We start from the raw sequence: 17,463 nt of genomic DNA on the forward strand, positions 1-17,463 counted from the left end.
TTGTAACAGGCTATTAAATGTTGGAAAAGCTATTCCTTTAAATTTAATACCTTAACATGGTACCTTAATTAAGGGAAGAATTTTTTTTTTTTGGTATTTTTCTGAAGCTGGAAACGGGGAGAGACAGTCAGACAGACTCCCGCATGCACCCGACTGGGATCCACCCAGCACGCCCACCAGGGGGCGATGCTCTGCCCACCAGGGGGCAATGCTCTGCCCCTCCAGGGTGTCACTCTGTTGCGACCAGAGCCACTCTAGCACCTGGGGCAGAGGCCAAGGAGCCATCCCCAGCGCCCAGGCCATCTTTGCTCCAATGGAGCCTCGGCTGCGGGAGGGGAAGAGAGAGACAGAGAGGAAGGAGAGGGGGAGGGGTGGAGAAGCAGATGGGCGCTTCTCCTGTGTGCCCTGGCCGGGAATAGAACCTGGGACTTCTGCACGCCAGGCCGACGTTCTACCACTGAGCCAACTGGCCAGGGCCTAAGGGAAGAATTTTTAAGAGTCTCCAGTAGCCAAGTAAAGTGTTTAAAAAGGACAGAGCCTGACCAGGCAGTGGCTCAGTGGATAGAGCATCGAACTGGGATGAAGAGGACCCAGGTTCAAGACCCCGAGGTCACCAGCTTGAGCACGGGCTCATCTGGTTTGAGCAAACCTCACCAGCTTGAACCCAAGGTCACTGGCTTGAGCAAGGGGTTACTTGGTCTGCTGTAGATCCATGGTCAAGGCACATATGAGAAAGCAATCAATGAACAACTAAGGTGTTGCAACAAAAAACTAATGATTGATGCTTCTCATCTCTCTCCATCCCTGTCTGTCTGTCCCTGTCTATCCCTCTCTCTGACTCTCTCTCTCTGTCTCTCTAAAAAAAAAAAAAAAAAAAAGACAGAAAAGACAGAAATATCAGCTGAAGCTGATCGAGTCTAGCCAAAGCAACATATTTTAAAACAGTGCACCCCACATACACAAATATCTGTAAGTTATGTCTACTGAGCTCACACTGATAATACCAGGAACTCTCCTAAGTGTTCCTCACAATAAAACATTTGCCAGAGGTGTCAGTAGTGACCATACTTTGGAACAGATGAAAATATATCGATATGATTGATCCTCGGTAGCCTATGAGAGAATGTTTTTTTGGGTTTTTTTGATGATGGACACAAAGTTTTCTGTTTGGAAATGCTTTAAAGAAAATAACATTTTTTTTTAAAGATTTCATTTATTCATTTTAGAGAGGGCAGAAACACACACACACAGAGAAGGGGGGAGGAGCAGGAAGCATCAACTCCTATATGTGCCTTGATCAGGCAAGCCCAGGATTTCCAACTTGTGACCTCAGCGTTCCAGGTCGACACTTTTATCTACTGCCCCACCACAGATCAGGTGAAAATAATATTTTCTATTGAAACTTTTTACTGTTCTGTCAGAACACAATCAATTACAATGGGTGCCCCTTGAACATTAATTTCACTCTACTGGTATGGATATGCTATGATCTGATTGCTAGTAGGAAACTTTAAGGCTTAAGTAGATTTATTGAGAGAATCAAGATTAACTGTGATGCAATTCTTGTGACAAGCATCTGGCTTCCCCCCAAAAAAGACCAATAGAACAAGATGACTAATAAATCCGATCCATTTTCTCTGTGAAAGTCTAGCCAAATCTGCTCTGAGAGACCGCACAACCCTGATGGAGGTCCATGAATGGCAACTAGAGAATTGGAATGCACGTGCATATTACAGAGACCCACGCCCATGGCTCTGTAAGATCCACATGTACAGTAAGTAAATCCCTACACTTACATTTCCTCTACCCTCCCCCCAAATTTGGTTTTCCCAGTGTATTAAGCAATTGTTATTCTGTTGCCCATAGAGAAGAATGAGTTGCTTTACAGGACCTTAGTTAGACAAATACCTGTTTAATCCTTGGAGAAGTTCGACCCAACCCACTTCTGATTCCCAGCTATTGAAGAGCAACTGAAATGTAGGGTTTACTTCATGATGGTCCCTGGAGATTAAGAACAGTGTGTAGAGTTACTCTCCTGTCAACAGACTTGTACTCTTTGGGGCCACAAAAGACAGGATCAGGCTCAATGTAAATTTAAAGAACTTCTTGTTTTAAAATTGATGTGGGAAAGTAGTAGAAAGATCTCCAAAGTGCAAACCTCAAATTGCTTGCACGTTTGCTTTCCATGTGAACACACAATTCCTGTCTGAAACTTTCCCCTGGACTGTATCCAAGCCTTTTCTGGTATAAAATACTCCAGAGACAAGACTTTCATGGAAGGTCTTCAATTCTATACTCTTATTCTTTAGTAGATGACTTGGAAAAAACCTCCAAGTATAAGATCTTTCCCTTGAGAAAGGGTATTGATATCATTGTTTTTTTCCTGACTCAGACTACAATAAGATTTTCTTTTTACAAACCTCTGTCTGGCCGTGGGTGGCTTAATGAAATTCAGAGAAATAATCAACTTTTAAAAAAAAAAATAATATTTTCAGTGTGTTTGTATGTAATTTTAGAAAATTATTTTCTCAACATACAAACACACTGAATTTTAAAAGGTATTCTATTAAAATGACACCAATATGCATTGGTTGTTAGGAGGACAAGTTCTTTTAATTACCAGTGGCAACATATGTGTGTTAGCCACTCAGGCTGCCATAACGAAACACCACAGACTGGGTCCCTTAAACAACAGATAAGCATTTTCTCCCAGTTCTGGAGGCTGAGAAGTTCCAGATTCAGGTGTCAGCCAATATGGTTTCTGGATGACAGGTGGCGGCTTTCTCACTGTGCCTTCCTATGGTAGAACGAGAGAAATCTTTCTTCTTCTACTTATAAGGTCATTAGTCCTCATTTAACCTTAAGTACATCCTAAAAGGCCTATCTTCAAATCTGAGCTATCAAATATCTGCCTGGGTCAAAATTCTGAAATGGGAAGTTTTCAACACGTATAAATTTTTTATGTAAGATGAGTAAGTGCTAGAGATGTACTATACGGCATAGTACCTATAGTTAGTAAAAATTGTTGAGAGTAAAAATTATTAAGAGAATATGTATCAATTTAGATGTTCTTATCACAATACATACATACATATGTATGTACATACATAAATATATATACACAAGACGGGGTGGCAGACGGAAACTTTTGGAGGTGATGGATACATTTATTACCTTCATTTCATGAATATATGGATATGTTCAAACACATCAAACTGTAACATTACATATGTGAAGTTGTTAAAATCAATTTTACTTCAATAACTGTCAAAAAATGATTCTGGACACTCAGATATCCATAAGTTTAAAAAATAATAAAGAAAAAAATAAGACAAGAAAAATAAATCATAAAAGGTCTTGCCTATTTTGTTGATAAAGACCATCAAGACAACCAGCAACAGTTTGACCAGGTGATGGCACAGTGGATAGAGTGTCAATCTAGGACACCCAGAACCCAGGTTCGAAACCCAAGGTCTCTGGCTTGAGCACGGCTCACCAGCTTGAGCGTGGGATAATAAACATGACCCATCGTCACTGGCTTGAGCCCAAAGGTTGCTGGCTTGAAGCTCAATGTCTCTGGGTTGAGCAAGTGGTTACTGGTTCAAGACGAGTCCCTTGGTCAAAGCACATATGAGAAAGCAATCAATGAACAACTAAAGTGCTGCCTCTGTGAGTTGATGCTTTTCATCTCTTTCCCTTCCTGTCTGTCTGTCCTTGTCTGTCTGTCTGTCTGTCTCTCTCTCTCTGTCACTTAAAAAAAAGACAACCAGCAAACAAAGAAACAAAAAATTAGGCCAAGGAAGCATGAAACCTGAGGATGAGTTGATGAGGTGGTGGGAAAAAGCATAAAGCAGATCTCCCTGGTGGACAGTGTCTGACAAGTTTTCTCATGAAAACCAAGGAGCACAGAAGAAATTTAGGGAGACACAAAGAGAAATGGAAAACTACCACCTTGTAGGAAGGTAAAATTCATTCATTCAACAAATTTTTGTAGAACTCTTGTCATGTGCAGGACAATGTGCTTTGCATTATGGGATACAAAAAGAGACATGGTTCTTACTCTGATGGAGCTTACAAATTTTTTGTTATTAACCAAATATTTTCAAAAATAAATTTAAAAACTAGACTCTAAGAAGTACATGGGAAGGGAGGTTTTGGTGCTATAAATATATAGAAAGGAATTTGACCAAATCAAGGACATTGAATGAACAAATTATAACTGAGGAAATGATGACTGAGTTGGACTTTGAACTCAGGAGGAGAAAATTTTTCAGTGCAGAGCAGATGACAGGCGTGAAGAAATTATAATGACAATAGGGGAAATAGTGAGGTATAAAGAAGGAAACGATTCCAACAGAACAGGGCTTGGCAAGCCATGTGGCAGTATATGAGGTGAAAGATATGTGTGTAAGAGCAAAGCATGATTTCGTTCCATCTTTGTCCTGAGATTAAAGAAAATCATTGAAGTTTTTTAACGTGTGTGTGTGTGTCTGTTGTATGCTATAGATGGGGATTGATACACACAGATTTAAAATACATACCAGTTGCAGTGCTAAAAAGGAGTTGAAAGGGAAAACTGTGAGTATGGGTAAAACCCCACTCATGGGAACGATGCTCTCTTGGATAATGGAGACAGTGATAAAAGGTAACGGCTAGATTGGAGCAGACAGAAGATAAAATTGACAGGTCCTGACAATCAAATGTGAGGAGTGGGGACAATGTATGTCTAAGATTATTCTAAGTTTGTGGCATATGAACTGTGTAAACAGTGTTGCCAATCACACAAAACAGAACTTAAAAAACAGAGTAGTCCACCCAACAGCATAAATAAAGAAAAGCAGGGAAGAAACCCCAACGAGGAGGCACTGCTGGTGAGTGGCGAGGAACAACGGAGTGGCTGGCAGGTACATCCCAGTTAGTGGACTCTAACGGGACTACATCAGACTTACACGTCTGACATGTAGCAAAAAAGTTGTTCTCAAAAGACATCTGGGATTCTGCAGATTGTATTAGAAATCTAGGAAATCAAAACTATTTTTGTAACAATACCAAGATATCATTTGTCCTTTATACAGTGGAATTCCCATATGTGAGGTACTATATCCGAAAGTAATAGGTGCACAAGCAAATGTGGGACAGTTTTCTTCTAATTAATGTGACATTAAATAAATTTGTAAAACTTATGAATTTGCAAAAAAAATCTAAAACAGTGCCAGTTTTCTGTTTTTCTGAAAAAAAGTTAATTTTATTTAAAATAAGTTATATTTATTAACATCTAATAAGCTTATTTTTAGTAAATTAATAAAAATTTTAAATTTATACTTTAATTTCCAGTATATATTGATTCATATAATCCACCTTGACAATTTGGGGTTCTCAATAATATTAAACACTGTTAAGATATCTTCAGCCCAAGAAGTTTGTGGACAACTGATTTAAATAATCAAGCACAACAGTTTTTCAACTGCCAGAGAACTATTCAAGTTCTGTTCAGAAAAACACGATGAGTCCTAACAAATAATATTATTTCTTCCTGAAAAGCAGTAAACAAACTGTTTCTCAGAATATAGAGTTATTACAGGGGAACACCATAAGAAAATCAATACTTTATTTAGGCCCAACCCAGGACCTCCAACCTTATGTATCTGCAATGTCTTAAAATTCCATATACCTGGAAGTCTGTTAGAAGTTACAGAGCCAGGGTGTACTGGGCTGCTGCCAGGGGGTAGACAACACCTTCTGAGGAATGGGGTGAGAAGGAAGACCAGGGTGTCCCAGAACACCCGGTACACATTCGTCAGGCGAAGAGAAACATTCACCCTTCTCACTCAGTGATACACTGATGGTAAAATTAGAAAGTTTGGAGCCAAGTGACAAGAACAAATTTGTGGTCCATTCCGCTTTTTAATAAATAAAAGTAACTGAGAATAATATTTAAAACCTTGGCTCAGGAAGGTGTGAATATCCTAATGTCAAGGCAATGTCAGATTTTACTGGACTAGTTCATGCTAAAGCTCTGAAGGTTCAGTTTATTATGGGTCTTCTGTCTGTTTTGTTCACTTTTGTTTCCTCAGCATCTAAAACAGTGTTTGACATATAAGATCTACTCAGTAAAGCATTTATTGAATAAGTCCTACAGGAATGAATAAACAGCCTTGTTTGTGCTCTCCATGAGTTATGTGGGATTGCTGTTCTGCCCAGGGCTTTAACTCTCACTGCTATTAGCTACTTATGACTGTACATGACCTTCAGAGAAGACTGAGCTTGATTGTGCTACGAGCACACACATCAATCACCTGCATCTCAATATAAGCAGAATTAAACTTATTACCTTTCTCCTCAGATTTATAACTCTCTCAAATATACATCATCTGCCCAATAATGTAGAAAATATTTTAGATTTTTCTCTTTCCCTGTCTCATTTCCCACTACATCCAATTTGTCATTGTCCTGGACATTAGACCTCTTTGGTGTTGGTCCCATTCCTCCTTGCTCTGTTACTCTCCCAGCACAGGGCGCTCGCTGGCATTCTCTTCACTTCTTACTGGTCTGTTAAAACCAGATCTCATCAGACCCACCTTCCTCCTTCCTCTATCCTCTTTATGCAAATTACTTGGAGTGTATAGTAACTCTTCCAGATCAGTGGTCTTCAAATGTTGTTGACATTTTGCTTTTGTTTTTTTCTCCTGTTACTAAAAAAATTTTGAAAAATTATTCATATTTCCTCTCATGTTTTTAACTTGACCTCTGCACATTTTATTGTAAGTTTAAATAGTTGCAAAAGATGTTTCTAGCACATTATAATTTCTAGCACAAGTATTGATATTTTTAAAATTAAAATTCTGTATTATTTTAATGGATTTAATAGAGTGTAAATATTACAGTGATTCAATACCTACCTGTTTTTGCTTATAATGTACATTATCAAGTTTCTTCTCTCCTTGAGTCATTTTTCCATTTCACTTTACTCAAGAATATTATTATAATGCAATGTATTTTATTTTATGCTGGAGAATCTTTTATTCCTTACCCCATCATATATTCCTTAAAAATTTTTATATATATTGAAACTAAATATTTTTAATTTATGTGATCACAAAATTCTAAGAGACAAATACACACATTCACCACTAAACACACACACACATACACACATATGTATATTTATATATTCTGGATAGAGCTATGTAATTGTTGGTTGTACATTAGTGGTAGTCAACCTGGTCCCTACCGCCCACTAGTGGGCGTTCCAGCTTTCATGGTGGGTGGTAGCAGAGCAACCAAAGTATAAATAAAAAGATAGATTTAACTATAATAAGTTCTTCTATAAAGATTTATCCTGCTAAACTTAGTGAAAATCCGACATAAAGTACTTGGTAAGCAATTATTATTATATGCTTTAACTTGCTGTAACTCTGCTTTATAAATTTTATAAAGTAAAGTTACTTCCCTACTTTATAAATCACCATTACTGTGGAACCGGTGGGCAGTTAGAAAGTGTTACTACTAACAAAGATACAAAAGTGGGCAGTAGGTATAAAAAGGTTGACTACCCCTGTAGTACATAAATGATAAGCAGCACATATGTATTTTCAAAGGTCTCATTGTTTAGTGTCCCTAAGGTTTTACACCCCAGGACAATGTACCACATTGTAATTCAGAAAGGATGGGCAGGGTACCTTCGTTCGGTAAAATGTGGTTGTGATATGAAGGTGGGGTGTTGAACTGACTAACTCCCTAGGAATACATTCATCACAAGTAGAAGACTTGGGAAAGATTTCTGGTGGAAGTGGAGGATGTGGAATTTGAGCCCTTTAAGCTATCTGTGCCCTCAGACCTTTAGGAGAGTCATTCTATTCCCCTGGCTTTCATGGACGCTAATTCGGAGACTACTATCACAAATCAGATGGCATAATTGGTGGCAATTATGACTTGAAAATACAGATACTGTACAATAGAATAAGAGTTTAAAATTTTCCCTTTAACTTTAGAAGAGAGGATAAGCGACATAATCAAACGTTTGTTTTTTTAAACATATTGAAAACTCAGAATGAATTCAAGCAATTGGATCTGAGAGATAACCAGAAAACTCACCCAAGAATAAAATAATGCAAATGAAAGTGATAATCAATATTCTGTTACAACCAGTTTATGTAACACATGTATGGTATTTAGAATGCAATTATGGCCCCTGGGATTCCCTCCCACTGGTGTACACTCTGTATAACTCCCTCCCCTTGAGTGCGGGGTGAACATTATGGGAGAGCCACTCTTGTGATTAGTTTGTTAACTTAGCTTCATAGAAGTGAAGGGAATTATATAATCAGCTGACTCTAAGTTGAAGGAAGACTACCTTTAGGTGGGCCTTTCCTTATCAAGCAAGCTCTTTAAAAGAGAATGTTAGGGTCAGAAGCTCAAAGCTTCCAGTTGGCTTTGAAGAACTAAACTGACATATTGTGGAGAGGGTCCTATGGTAGAAAACAACAGGTATTCTCTAGAAGCTGAGAACTTCAGCACTACATCCTCAGGAAACTGAATTCTGCCAATAACCAGTGAACTAGGGATAGAACCCTGAGTCCTAGGGAGACAGTAGTTGACAAGCACCTGGATCACTGCCTGTGAGAACCTAAGCAGAGAACCCACCTGGGTTGTGCCTGGACTTCTGACCAACAGGAACTATGAGATAAGAAGTATTTACTGTTTTAAGCCACTAAATTTCTTGTATTTTGTTATGCAGCAGCACAAAACTAATACACAGTTGAAACCAGCACCAACTTTCTTGATTTTTCATTATAAGCTTTATAACAGTGTATCCGTAAAGTCATGGTGCATTTTGACCAGCACAGGAAAGCAACAAAAGACGATAGAAATGTGAAAGCTGCACCAAATAAAAGAAAAACCCTCCCAGTTTCTGTAGGATGACGTGGCAGCATGTGTGCGTGAGCAGATGATGACGTAACACCATGTAAACAGCGGAGCAGCCCATGGTCATACCAGTCGAGATGTGGACGGTACAGAGGAAAGTTCAGTGTGTTCTGTGGCTCACTAAATTTGAATCCGTGACCAAAGTGCAACATGAATATCGGCGCGTTTATAACGAAGCGCCACCACATAGGAATAACATTACTCAGTGGGATAAGCAGTTGAATGAAACCGGCAGTTTGGTGGAGAAACCCCATTCTGGTAGGCCATCAGTCAGTGACGAGTCTGTAGAGGCTATACGGGATAGCTACCTAAGGAGCCCTAAAAAATCTGTGCATGAGCCCACATCGAACTGCACTGAATAGGTATGAAACTTGGAAGTTTTCCTTTTATTTGGTGCAGATTTCACATTTCTATTGTCTTTTGTTGCTTTCCTGTGACCGGTCAAAAGTGCACCATGACTTTATGGACACACTGGTTATATCAAAGCCAAAATACTTGAAAGGATATTCATAAAACATTATCTCTTACACTCTTCAGAATTCTAAAATGTCAACTTTTGTTCATTTTAATAAAAGTATAGACCCTCTATATAATTTCATAAACTAAAAGCATTTCTGTAATCAATTATTCCTAAAATATTTCCAAAGCTCAGAAGATTATTTTAATCTTAACTCTGCAGGCTTGACTCACAAGTTCTACCATTTTCTTAGAATGAACGTTCTATAAATACCACCCTATGTTTAGCAAAGTCATCAGAATTATTGCACATTACTTGCATAATTAGTCAACTCTTCCTTGGACAGAAAAAAAAAGTATCTAATTATTAAGAAGTGTTACATTCATTCTATCTTTTTCCTCTTCCAATTTAAAAAACTAACCAAAGAGGCCCTGGCTAGAAAGCTCAGTTGGTTAGAGCAGTGGTCCCCAACCTTTTTTAGGCCACAGAGTGGTTTAATGTCAGAAAATATTTTCACAGACCGGCCTTTAGGGTGGGATGGATAAATGTATCACGTGACCGAGACAAGCATCAAGAGTGAGTCTTAGACGGATGTAACAGAGGGAATCTGGTCATTTTTAAAAAATAAAACATCGTTCAGAGTTAAATATAAATAAAACGGAAATAATGTAAGTTATTTATTCTTTCTCTGTGGACCAGTACCAAATGGCCCACGGACTGGTACCAGTTCGTGGCCCGAGGGTTGGGGACCACTGGGTTAGAGCATTGTCCCAATATGCCAAGGTTGTGCATTCAATCCCCAGTCAGGCACATACAAGAATCAACCCTGAATGCATAAATAAGTGGAACAACAAATCAATGTTTCTCTTTCTCTCTCTTTTTCTCCCCACCTCCTCTCTCTCTAAAGTCAATTAAAAAAATAATCAAAGATTGGTTGGAAAATGGAGAGTAACACTTGGGCATTTTTGTTGTATGTGTGTCAGTTGAAGGGTAAACGTTCACGTGAGTATGCATAAGCACGCACACACTTGTGTATGTGTGTGTGTGTGTATTTATACCGGTTTTATTCCAGAGACAATCTATAAGAGTACCTAAAACACAAAAAAAATGGCAGGAAAACAATTGTTTTCTTGTAACTAAATGGTCTAGAATAATGGAAAGAGTAACAAAATTTTAAAAATAAACAAGTAGGCCTGACCAGGCATTGGCGCAGTGGATAGAGCGTCGGACTGTGATGCAGAGGACCCAGGTTCGAGACCCCCAGGTCGCCAGTTTGAGCGCGAGCTCATCTGGTTTGAGCAAAGCTCACAAGCTTGGACCCAAGGTCACTGGCTCAAGCAAGGGGTTACTCGGTTTGCTGAAAGCCCCCGGTCAAGGCACATATAAGAAAGCAATCAATGAACAACTAAGGTGTCACAATGCGCAACGAAAAACTAATGATTGATGCTTCTCATCTCTCCGTTCCTGTCTGTCTGTCCCTGTCTATCTCTCTGACTCTCTCTCTGTCTCTGTAAAAAATAAATAAATAAATAAATAAAATAAACACGTGGAACTTATTCAATCTATACAGAGAAATACTGTCACAGGAGTCATCTTTTATTTAAAGGCCCAAACAGATGATTCAATTTCCTTGGAACATTGTGTTCCATTGAGAGCCTTCCAGATTCTGCAGTTATTTTACATACGCCAGACATATCCCCTTTCTATGGGTTTTGAGTCGTCCAAAACACTTCCTTTTCTTAGCAGGTCTAAGTGAAGAGATTTTCCTTGGCAGTACTATACTGTAGATAACACTGAACTAGGTTTGCTCAAAGGAGCATCCCCATCCTCCTGCTGTTCTACAGAAATACACAAATCCTTGTTGATAGCCTCATAATTGTACAGTTATCATTCTGGGTGTTTGTGTGTGTATCTTTAAAATATCAAGCCAATTTATAACATTATATACCTTATTAAATGTATGCAGTTCTACTGAAATAAGACCTGTACTCATAGGAATAAAAGCATGTCTATATATAATTATTATCCAGTAGTAGTATTTTAGAAAAGAATAAAAATATGTGAGTTAACCATGGAGAGAAGCAAGCATACAGATATAGATACCACAAAGCAAGTAAGAAAAGAAACTTCTTATCATAAATTCCAAATAGTGGGTAAAGGACAGTGCCTAGGAAGACTGTTGGACTGCTGAAAGAGGATGGAACAGGATGCAGGTGGGGGCAAGGACAGCCAGAATGGTTGGCGTCAGCTACTGGGACCAAAGACGTCTCTGAGAAATCTGGTGACTTCACCTTCATCATTGCAGCTTCTGTCATTCACCAGAAGAGGTTCACAGGGAGCTGACAGCTCAGGTTATGTCTGGGAAGGAAAGGCAGGGAAAGGATACAGGGAAGAAGGTAAGAGTCTAGGGTCCTAGCATTTTCAACCTGGTAACATTAACACAGGTAATCCCTGCTCTTTTTCGCCTTCTGTAGGTTTTTTTTTCTCTTTCTTGATAACGTGAGAATGCTTAGGTCTTTCAATATGTATAAATGTTTTGAGAGTATGTGTGCACTAGGATATCTATCTCATTCAGAGTAATGGCTTGGGTAGGATTATGTCACACATTTAAAAAATATTAAAACTTACAAACATAAAAACATCAAGTAAAATTGTTGTTAACCTGCCTCACTAATAATCACCTGCTTAGATCCAATCTATGAGAGGAAAAGGAAGCAATAAATTTGACCCTAACTTACCACACATTTTAATTGCACAGTACTCCCAAGGGGTGTCAGGGTCAAGAGTATAGCACCATGGCCTCGGCTTGCCATCAGGATTGCGGCAATAATTATCATCAAAGCCCTTGTCAGGATATCTGCAAACCACACCAACAAAAGTGTCAAGTAAATCTGCCTGGAAACACCACCCAGCCCTTAGCTCACAAAATAACTGTTGATTTAGTTCAGATACTGCTAGCCGGAGAAAAATTAGTCTCTCTGTGTTGCCTTACAGGATTGCAAATGATTGACAATTCAGTCTATTAACTGACATTCCACCAAGCATATAGTACCATCGCCTTAGCTAATAATATAAGTGAATTCCATTAGGTACCTGTCTACCACTTGAGGTCCCAACTGAATCCTCTTTTCATAAAGCCCAATTAAGGATAGATTACATAAACATGACCTCTTGTAAAATGCTCATTAAGAAAACAGGTCCTCTACCATGGCAGGCTTAAAGTTTAAACCCAAAGGTAGGTTTCAATAGCTGTTGGTAATGACAGCTCAATTCTGAAACCAGAGCCAGTTTCTGGGTCATGCCCTCGCCTCCACCAGAGCAAGAGACAGACTCCATCACACCCCTTTCTCTATGTCCTCCTCCCTTTAAATTAATGGGGGCCTGCACTGGTGACTTCTCTCTAATTGCTACCATGTCCCTTCTGCCCTCACTTGAAAGGCTAGAGATGCACTTAAAAATAAGGAAAAGTTTTGATTTTATTTAGAAGAACAATAAATACAAATGCAAAGAAAACACCTTTCAGCAATTTCTAAACAAAGGTAGAGAAAGAGCTTCCTCTGTAATTATCTGTATTTTTATTCTTTATAATAAAAATAAAATTATTTTTTTAACTAAAATATTTCAAGGGAAATGAATGGGCCAAAGTAGACACTTCTTTTAACTATTTAAGTGCCAAACCTCCTTCTGAGGAGAAAGTAGATTTGGTTACCTGATTTCTCCAGATTGGCAATGATGTCAAAATATACCAAGAAAAAGCAGCCAAAGAACTGTTAGATCTAACTTTCTTTCTTTCTTTCTTTCTTTCTTTCTTTCTTTATTTATTTATTTATTTATTTATTTATTTATTTATTTATTTTGGTGAGAGGAAGGGAGATAATGAGGCAGATTCCTACATTCATCCTGTCCACAATCCACCTGACAACCCCAACCAGGGCTGATGCTCTTGTACCAAGCTATTTTTAGTACCTGAGGCTGATACATTCCAATAGAGCCATTCTCAGCACCCGGGGCCTCACTTGAACCAATCAAGCTACTGACTGCAGGAGGGGAAGAGGGAGAGAAGGGAGGAAGTAGATGGTCGCTTCTTCACTGTAAATTGAAGGTGGGATGTCCATATACCAGGCTGACACTCTATTCACTAAGCCACTGGCCAGGGCCTTTTTGCTCTACCTTTTTATGGGCATGAACTCTCTCATGTTGTCAAACATGAGCCTATTTTATCAAACTCACTAAATACATGGCTCTAGAGGAGATTGGTTTGTATTTAGCAATAATGCTTTCTCCCACAGTTCAGGCTTGCCAAAGTAATCATTATTGAGTTGGCCTCTGTCTTTTTACTGCTATGGAAGAGAAAGAGGAAGCTTCTTAGTGCTTCCCGTCCACACTCCACTTTTGCTCCTAAGGACCATCCCAATTTATGGGGATCATTATCTACTCAGCCAAGACCAACTGACGGTGTAGCCAGCATTTTTATAAACTTCTGTCATAAATTTCTTGTCCACGACTTTCCAGAGAACATTTATATGGAGAAGTTCTATTTTAGTTTGTCATGGAGCAAGTAACAGTTTGAAGAAAGTATCATTGCTAGCATGATTTGCTGGTATTTTACCTTTCTGGCACAAATTTGTGCCGATGTGGCGTCTGCTGATCCCAGCGCTGGCAAATCTTGCCCGATTCGGTGTGATCCATGGGCCCTCGGTAACTTTCCCCAGTACAGGTCATGCATTCAACTAATAAAATTAAAGTAGGGCATGTCAATTGCTTCTGACAGAAAAATCAAGCACACCACTGTTCCATTTAAAGAATAGTAAATCACCTGTTTAGCAGAAATTTTTAGAAAAACCATACATACCATTTTACCTTTAAATTAGGGCCTAATTCCATAAAAAGTGACATAAAATACTCCTTACTGAACTTTTTATAGAGCTTAAATGGGATTTTTGTATTTAGTGTCATACAGATTTACCAAAGGGTGAAGACACTACTATTCTAATTTTTTATAACTGTTCAAAAGACATTTAGAAACTAGAAATATCAGCTAGAGCCTCGGGGTTTTTCTCTTAGTTGGTCTAAAATGCAAGGGATTTCAGTCTCTATCCGGTCAGTGCAATAACGCTCCTCTCTCAACTGAACCTCCAGTTACATACACAGGAAATAAGTATACATCTGACTCTTACAGTTAATGCCAGAATCAGGACAAGACAGATTGGAGGGACCAGATTTGAATAGAAATCTGGTACTATTCAAAGAACATGAATATTTTAAAAGAAGAAATCACAGCTCCTTTTTGTTAGTGAACATTCATGTTAAATAATGGGACAGACCTATTCTTATCTAGTTAAGGATAGAAGTTGACCTGCTTTTGAACTCCTTGTATTCATTGTTTTAAAAATGTATAAGCTGATCTAGCTATGCAGGATCTTCCTGATGATTCTGTGTGGTTAACAGTTCTCTCTGTCTGGCCTCTTATGTCACACTGAAAACTCTGAATCACATCAACTAGCTGAAAAAGAGACTTCTTAAATGGGCAGGTTGATTTGTAGCACAGCAGGTAACCTGTAGAATAAATCATTGCTTGGCTTTCCTAAGACCAGGCAAACTTCCCCAACACATCATTTGTATCTTGTGATTACTGATCATCTAACGTTAGCTGAAAAGGAGCAGATATCAATGTTTAGCTTTATCTACCAAAATCTAGCCTAATAAGCATTTGTAATAACTTGAGATATAATGTCAGAATAATCACTTTTGAACCTTTGATTTTTTTTTTAATCTCATAGGATATTAACTATTAACTTTCTGAAACATGAGACCATTTGGCTTGATCTATTTCTTTTCATATAGTTTTATCTGTGAACTAAGACAAGGGACCAATTGAGCTTCCTCTCATTTGATCCTGAGGTTCCCCAGACTACAGTCAGTAAGCACCTGAACTAGAAATGAGAGGGGTCCAAAGTGACTGATCAAGGTTCTCTGTTTGGCCAAGGTCATTTCCACATTGAAATGCGTAACAGAGGTTACGCCTTATCACATCTCAGCTCTCCATCTGAATGAGGCACAGATTCATTTACGTTCCTTTTTTAAGAAAATGCAAGGTCTGATATCAGCACGAAAAATGATGTGCTATTTATCATTGTGGTTTGTCTCTTTGTAATAAAATGAACAAAATGGAATTAAAAATTGAATGTAATTAAATAAAAAAGTGGAGTAGAATACCATGGTCGCTCACAAGGGATACGTATACACACAATGCAATCTCTACCCTTGTGGAGTGCTCCAGGAACTAGAGTGTACCTATTCTGTCTCCTTCAGCAAATGCAGCTTACAAGAGTATATCTTATTATAAGAGAATGAATAAAATTATTTTCTAGAAAGCTGTACTATGGAGATTATTATAAAATATTTTTCCTGGACTTTAGGATTTTTAATTTTCTTATAACCACTTTCTAGAATGAGCATGGTAGACCAATGCTTCTCCAAATTTTAATGTGCATAGAAAGTCACTTGGAGATCTTGTTAAAGGGAAAGCTCTCATAAAGAGGATTGGGGGGGGGGGTGCTCCCTGCCGATACTGATACTTCTGGTCCTTGGACCTCATAGAAGAAATAAGTTTGTAGATAATTTGTTCTATTCTAAAAGTTCCATGTGTTTGGCAGTAATGGCTTTTTAGAAGAGAATGGATTTTACTTGGTCTATAAAGGATGACTGTGAGTTGGATAAGCAAGCTAAAAATGAGAAAAGTAACATAAAATGGTATGGAAGCATGAATTAGCATGTTATGTTTATAGTAGGGCAAAGAAACAATTATAGATGCAGTTTTAAACTTAGTAAGATTTTTAAAAAAATAATAAAAGTTAAAAAGGAAGATATTAGATTTTGGTAGTCAATAAATGTTGTTGGGAGTAAAAAAGAAATACATTCTATGATAGAAGTGTAATGCTAAATATATTATTGTTACATATTATTTGGTTATTCAGTACTTTTACTACATAGGAATTCATTTAATCTTTGTAGTGAGGAAAATAACTCACAAAATTTTTACCTAAACCAGAAAATTTCAAACTTGTGCTTGGAACACAGGTCTCCGACCACAGTGCAGGGTTCTTTCCATTCTCCCTAGTTGCCTTTGTGCCCTACATATTTGAATGTGTTCCCTACACATTCTAACCGATCCTAGTTTAAGATAGACTAGTACCAGTACTTGTACAAAGTCAGCCTGCCTGACTTGGTCCGCACTGGCCCAGTCACCCTTTGCCCTCTCGTTTCTGACAGTAGGTTGCCCTCCTGTTGGATGCTCACCTAGTGGGGGAAACGGAAAAGGAAGCCATGGGAAAGCAGGTATATTGCTCATCTTCTCGAAGCTAAGAAATTTGTTGTTTTGCTACCGCATTAAACCATCAGGTTAGTCATAAAAATTATGTCAGGAAAGGCATACTTTATGCTCATGGTCACTTTTTAAACTTCCAGAATTCTGCTAAGTTTTTGCAGCTCAAAGTTAAGCAGTACAGGTAGAAACGGAGTTCACCTCCTCAGGGAACCAGGTGGAGCAGTACCTATGTAACAGGACAGAGGGTGAGGACCAACCCGCCTGCCCTACTTCCCTCGGCTCTCTCTTTTGTAGCCAGTGTATTACTTAACCCTTCTAGCATGTTCTTCCCTTTCAAACAAAAAATAAAAGAACAAGCAAAAAGAAAAATACTGTTTTAGGTCACACAAATGCAAACTAAATATTTCTATTCATAATGAGAATCTATTTTTCTAATATAGTTCTGACCTAAACAGTAGTAGAAAACTTTAAAAACTACATATAAATTATAACTAGAAGTAGGATTAACTTATTATCTTTCTCACTGTATTAATCAATTAACTCAAAAATATTATGTTCCATTTTTCCCAAATATAAAACCACAAGTGATCTGAGTTTAAGAGTAAAACATATATTTTGAAAGTATTTCTCAGGAAATTCTATGCTGGTGATTACTTCAGGAAAACTGAATGTTTTATGGGTAGTCTCACAAATCCATATTTATAAATCATTATTTTATTTAAATCTTTATTTTTAAAAGTCTTTCTCCACACAG

General features: G+C 38.1%; 1 protein-coding gene across 3 annotated transcripts in view; it reads right to left on the minus strand.

Annotated features, from left to right (window-relative positions):
* Positions 1-17,463, minus strand: part of HGF (hepatocyte growth factor) — a 73,320-nt gene that overhangs the window by 33,919 nt on the left and 21,938 nt on the right. For 2 of the 3 annotated variants that reach the window (XM_066353784.1, XM_066353783.1), the window contains exons 6-7: positions 13,992-14,112; positions 12,121-12,239 (exon numbers count right to left, since the gene is read on the minus strand). In XM_066353784.1, coding sequence (XP_066209881.1) covers positions 12,121-12,239; positions 13,992-14,112 — 240 coding nt within the window. Of the gene's footprint in view, positions 1-11,531; positions 11,741-12,120; positions 12,240-13,991; positions 14,113-17,463 lie in introns of those variants that run through there. The other variant, XM_066353785.1, reaches the window with a different exon arrangement.

Source organism: Saccopteryx leptura, chromosome 12, assembly GCF_036850995.1.
Source record: "Saccopteryx leptura isolate mSacLep1 chromosome 12, mSacLep1_pri_phased_curated, whole genome shotgun sequence".
NCBI classification, from domain to species: Eukaryota; Metazoa; Chordata; class Mammalia; order Chiroptera; family Emballonuridae; genus Saccopteryx; species Saccopteryx leptura.